Source organism: Salvelinus sp. IW2-2015, linkage group LG35 (genome assembly GCF_002910315.2).
Source record: "Salvelinus sp. IW2-2015 linkage group LG35, ASM291031v2, whole genome shotgun sequence".
Classification (NCBI taxonomy): domain Eukaryota; kingdom Metazoa; phylum Chordata; class Actinopteri; order Salmoniformes; family Salmonidae; genus Salvelinus; species Salvelinus sp. IW2-2015.
In genome coordinates, this window is record NC_036874.1 from 2,148,428 (window position 1) to 2,153,003 (window position 4,576).

Sequence of the window (4,576 nt, forward strand, 5' to 3'; positions counted from 1 at the left end):
GGAGCCCACTTTGATCTCAGGGGGGTCTGGGATGAGAATGATAAACAGTTTGGTTTTAACTGAACATGTAGTGCTACATCCTGAAGAGAATTGTCTCAATATTATATACACAGAAAGGACATGCTCCTTATTGACAGAATTGTGGCATCTACTTACACTCTACATTGAGCTTCAGTGAGCTGGAGTGGCCTTGTCCCTCTGAGTTGATGGCAGTGCAGTAGAGGGCTTCAGTGAGTCTGGTCACATTCTCCAGTGTGATGGTAGGTCCCGTGGTGGGCAGAGGTCCTCTGCTGTTGTGCCATCTGTAGCTGTGTGCAGCAGGGTTACTGTCACTGGAGCATCTCAGCTCTACAGAGTCTCCTTCCTTCACACTGGACACTTCCTCAACCTTCACATCCACTGGGGCATCTATGATTAACATKATTAGTAAGAATGKTATTACTATGTAATAAACATCTTAAGACWAATTCAGTGGATCAACCACATGCTTTCAATCTATTTAGATTTCAAGAGGGAAGTTTGCCAAATCCAGGCTGTGGGAAAAGTTAATGTTTCCTTTTCAAAMAAGTTTATTTCTAGTAGAAAAACAAGTAGGAATGGAAGCGCTGCTAAAGGTACACATTGGTAGATTTTGCTATATATCTCTGTTCAAATACTCATACTAACCACACTAACCATACTATTTGTGATGTAAATTGAGTATGTAGTATGCTTATTGGTCATAGTTTCGATTTAGTTAGTATTCCAAAAGTTCCCYGATGTCATAATACATTCGCCAAAATATTAAGTACACCCAGTGGACACTATTTTCATYCTTTTAGGGCCCATAATGCAATTCTTCAGAAAARGGGCGTGGCTTCACAACYTTTTCAGATTTTTAGAAAATGGCAGAAAATATGCAGCCAAAGTCCAACGAGAACGGATACAAATTCATTGCTTTAACTAATTATGACAAATCTTAAGAAAATGTTGAGCAATGTAATAAAGTAATGACTTTTCAAATAAGTTACTAGCCCATTCATATCAGGTTTATTTCTAAATCACCCAAGCCATAGATAAAAACAAACGCCTCCTAAAAAGCCATACAACTAAAGGCAGAACCCAAATAAGACTGCACCATTTTCTTCGCCATTAGAACCATAAAGCTACATAAAGCTAACAATGTAAGCAGTCACCATCTCTGCTACATTGGTTAAAATTATAATATTTTACTGGAACCTTTGACAGACTGAGTACCATGGCCTCGAGTCAGCTGACTTCCACATGCTCCTGTTGTGTTCACATGTTACCATAGACGCTTCATCTCCACCATCACACTCGTATGGGTCACCATCCTTTTCAGTCTACAGGAAACCAGATCAGAGGTATCATCAACACCTCTATTGTTTTTATATCCTGATATTTACAGCTCTACAGCAGCTGTAAATATGCAGTAGAACCACAGATACATACCTCCAGTTGCCATATAGGTGATTGTTGTGGTGTAGTAGTTTGTGTGATTTCACTGCTGCCGTCTTTCTGCTCTTTCCTGTGGATAGAGTTAGGGCCACTCTCAGATGCATTCCCGTTATCCCGACACAACAAGAGTAAATGTAGGCTAATGGCTTTAACAACTCAGAAGATGTATACATTATAATCACAGACAGAACAGCCTGTAGAAAAATACCTGAGTTGAGGGGATCTGAGGAAGCACACTGGCTGTATCACTTCCTGCTTGCAGGTTACTGGCGGTCCCTATGACTCCTCCCACTTATGAGAAAACTTATGCCAATTATACAAAAACAGACAAACAGCTAAAAACAAACACAAATCTGTGCAGCTCCTTCCAAAAAGAAATAAAATAGTAACTTACCCCTTCTTGTTCAATAGGCAAGCTGACATGGGAATTAGTATTACTACCACCACTAATGCAGCAATACCAATTGAAACGTACAGCATCAACTTCTTATCTGTCCAAAAACAAATACATTTGTTTCATTAATGTACCAATAATATCCTTTATTATGTTAATGCTGTAGTAATAGTTCATTTATGATACACTTGCCCCACTGTTTCCTTTACCATTTGTGGACACAGTGAAGGACAAAGGTGGCATTGCCCGTGTGGTTGCTGGCATGGCAGTGGACGGTCTCGGAGAAGCCTAGTGCCCTCTGTAGGGTCACCATGGTAACTGACCCATGCCTCTCCACTCTGGTACTGGGCCGGTTGGGCAGGGGTCCATCTGGAAGAGACCACTCCACGGAGCCGGGGGCTCCGAATCCACAATGCACAGACAGGTTACCATGGAGATGTCTGAATTGCAGGCGGAGCCCACTTTGATCTCAGGGGGGTCTGGATGAGAATGATAAACAGTTTGGTTTTAACTGAACATGTAGTGCTACATCCTGAAGAGAATTGTCTCAATATTATATACACAGAAAGGACATGCTCCTTATTGACAGAATTGTGGCATCTACTTACACTCTACATTGAGCTTCAGTGAGCTGGAGTGGCCTTGTCCCTCTGAGTTGATGGCAGTGCAGTAGAGGGCTTCAGTGAGTCTGGTCACATTCTCCAGTGTGATGGTAGGTCCCGTGGTGGGCAGGTCCTCTGCTGTTGTTCCATCTGTAGCTGTGTGCAGCAGGGTTACTGTCACTGGAGCATCTCAGCTCTACAGAGTCTCCTTCCTTCACACTGGACACTTCCAACCTTCACATCCACTGGGGCATCTATGATTAACATAATTAGTAAGAATGATATTACTATGTAATAAACATCTTAAGACAAATTCAGTGGATCAACCACATGCTTTCAATCTATTTAGATTTCAAGAGGACGTTTGCCAAATCCAGGCTGTGGGAAAGTTAATGTTCCTTTTCAGAAAGTTATTTTCTAGTAGAAAAACAAGTAGGAATGGAAGCGCTGCTAAAGGTACACATTGGTAGATTTTGCTATATATCTCTGTTCAAATACTCATACTAACCACACTAACCATACTATTTGTGATGTAAATTGAGTATGTAGTATGCTTATTGGTCATAGTTTCGATTTAGTTAGTATTCCAAAAGTCCCGGATGTCATAATACATTCGCCAAAATATTAAGTACACCCAGTGGACACTATTTTCATACTTTTAGGGCCCATAATGCAATTCTTCAGAAAATGGGCGTGGCTTCACAACATTTTCAGATTTTTAGAAAATGGCAGAAAATATGCAGCCAAAGTCCAACGAGAACGGTACAAATTCATTGCTTTACAATTATGACAAATCTTAAGAAAATGTTGAGCAATGTAATAAAATAATGACTTTTCAAATAAGTTACGCTACACGTTATGTTGGCTGACAATGTTGGGCTACGCTATTCTTACAAACCACATAGCAATATCATTACAGCAAGAAGTACTACCAGTATGTTAGCTAGCTAACGTAAACTCACCCCATTCCATACAAATGTGCGTAACCGCGACATTCAAACGAGGGCTACAAAGAAAACTAATGGGACTGTAGCGACTGTGTTGACTTCAAAATCGGGGGTGTGAACTAGGTTTCTATTCAAGCGTTGATCAACATGGTAATGGCTCTATAGTATTGGAGAAAAGTTGAAAAAAACTGACCCTCCGTTACATCTTGACGTGTCATGTCGTAACGACAGCACGCATAAAGCAACTATTTCTGTCTTACAATCTCTCTCCACCAAGTGTAGCACTTCTCTCATCGTTTAAAAACAAGAAATGGACAGTGACGGGGGTAAGGGGGATACCTAATCATTTTTTTCGTCATCATTGCATGAGATCATCATTCTCAAAGCCGCTGTTTACTTCTAAGATCACTTTAGCACCGCCCTAAAAACCGATAAAATTCGACACAAACCTTCAAATAGGTATGTAATGAATTATATAAACTGTTTAGTGTTTTATTTACATTTTAGAGGCAATAAGGGAATAAGTTGGACAGATCGAGTGAAAAAAGCTTTTTTCCACCACGACATCTGTCCTTCTCACTATCACGCATTAGTTTCGCTTCCCACCCGCCATTTTTAAAAGACCCGACGGGGCTCATTGCCTGCTTGAATTATGCAGAAACAAGGCAGTGTTTAGGTCATGTAATCGATTTGTTTGAAAGGGGAGAAATTGTGCTTTACAATGGTATTGACATTACAGTTGATCTGGAAGTATTACGTTTTGGGCGCTAAAATAAGGGCAATTGTACGGACCAAGGCGATGTACGAGTTTACGTTACCTCGTGAGTTTGCTACTAATACATGGAACTGCCAGTATATTAACTACATTCTATCTAACTAACTATCCAATGTATAGACTTGATTATTTGCCGTCATTCTTAGCTAAGTGATATAGTTGTTTTGCGTTCTCAACAGACAGAAATTCACTCTGGCTATCTTCTCCGATTTCAGAGCACTCTTGTCTGAGTGCCAGAGTGCAGAATAACTGATGAATTTACGAACGCTGACACCTGTTTAATATGGCCGGTGTCAGTAAATGTCGGCAAAAAAGCATAATTACATTTTAGCCAGCAACAGTTACAGTCAACAACGCTCTGGATAACATGAAACAGCCTAATCAGCTCTGCTAATGGCAA

The 4,576-nt window shown here is 40.5% G+C and overlaps 1 protein-coding gene across 1 annotated transcript in view; it reads right to left on the reverse strand.

The window, feature by feature from the left end:
- The window catches only part of LOC111958618 (B-cell receptor CD22), a 27,276-nt gene that overhangs the window by 15,408 nt on the left and 7,292 nt on the right, over positions 1-4,576 (reverse strand). Inside the window, exons 5-6 of the mRNA XM_070437305.1 lie at positions 157-408; positions 6-26 (exon numbers count right to left, since the gene is read on the reverse strand). Coding sequence (XP_070293406.1) covers positions 6-26; positions 157-408 — 273 coding nt within the window. The remainder of the gene's footprint in view (positions 1-5; positions 27-156; positions 409-4,576) is intronic.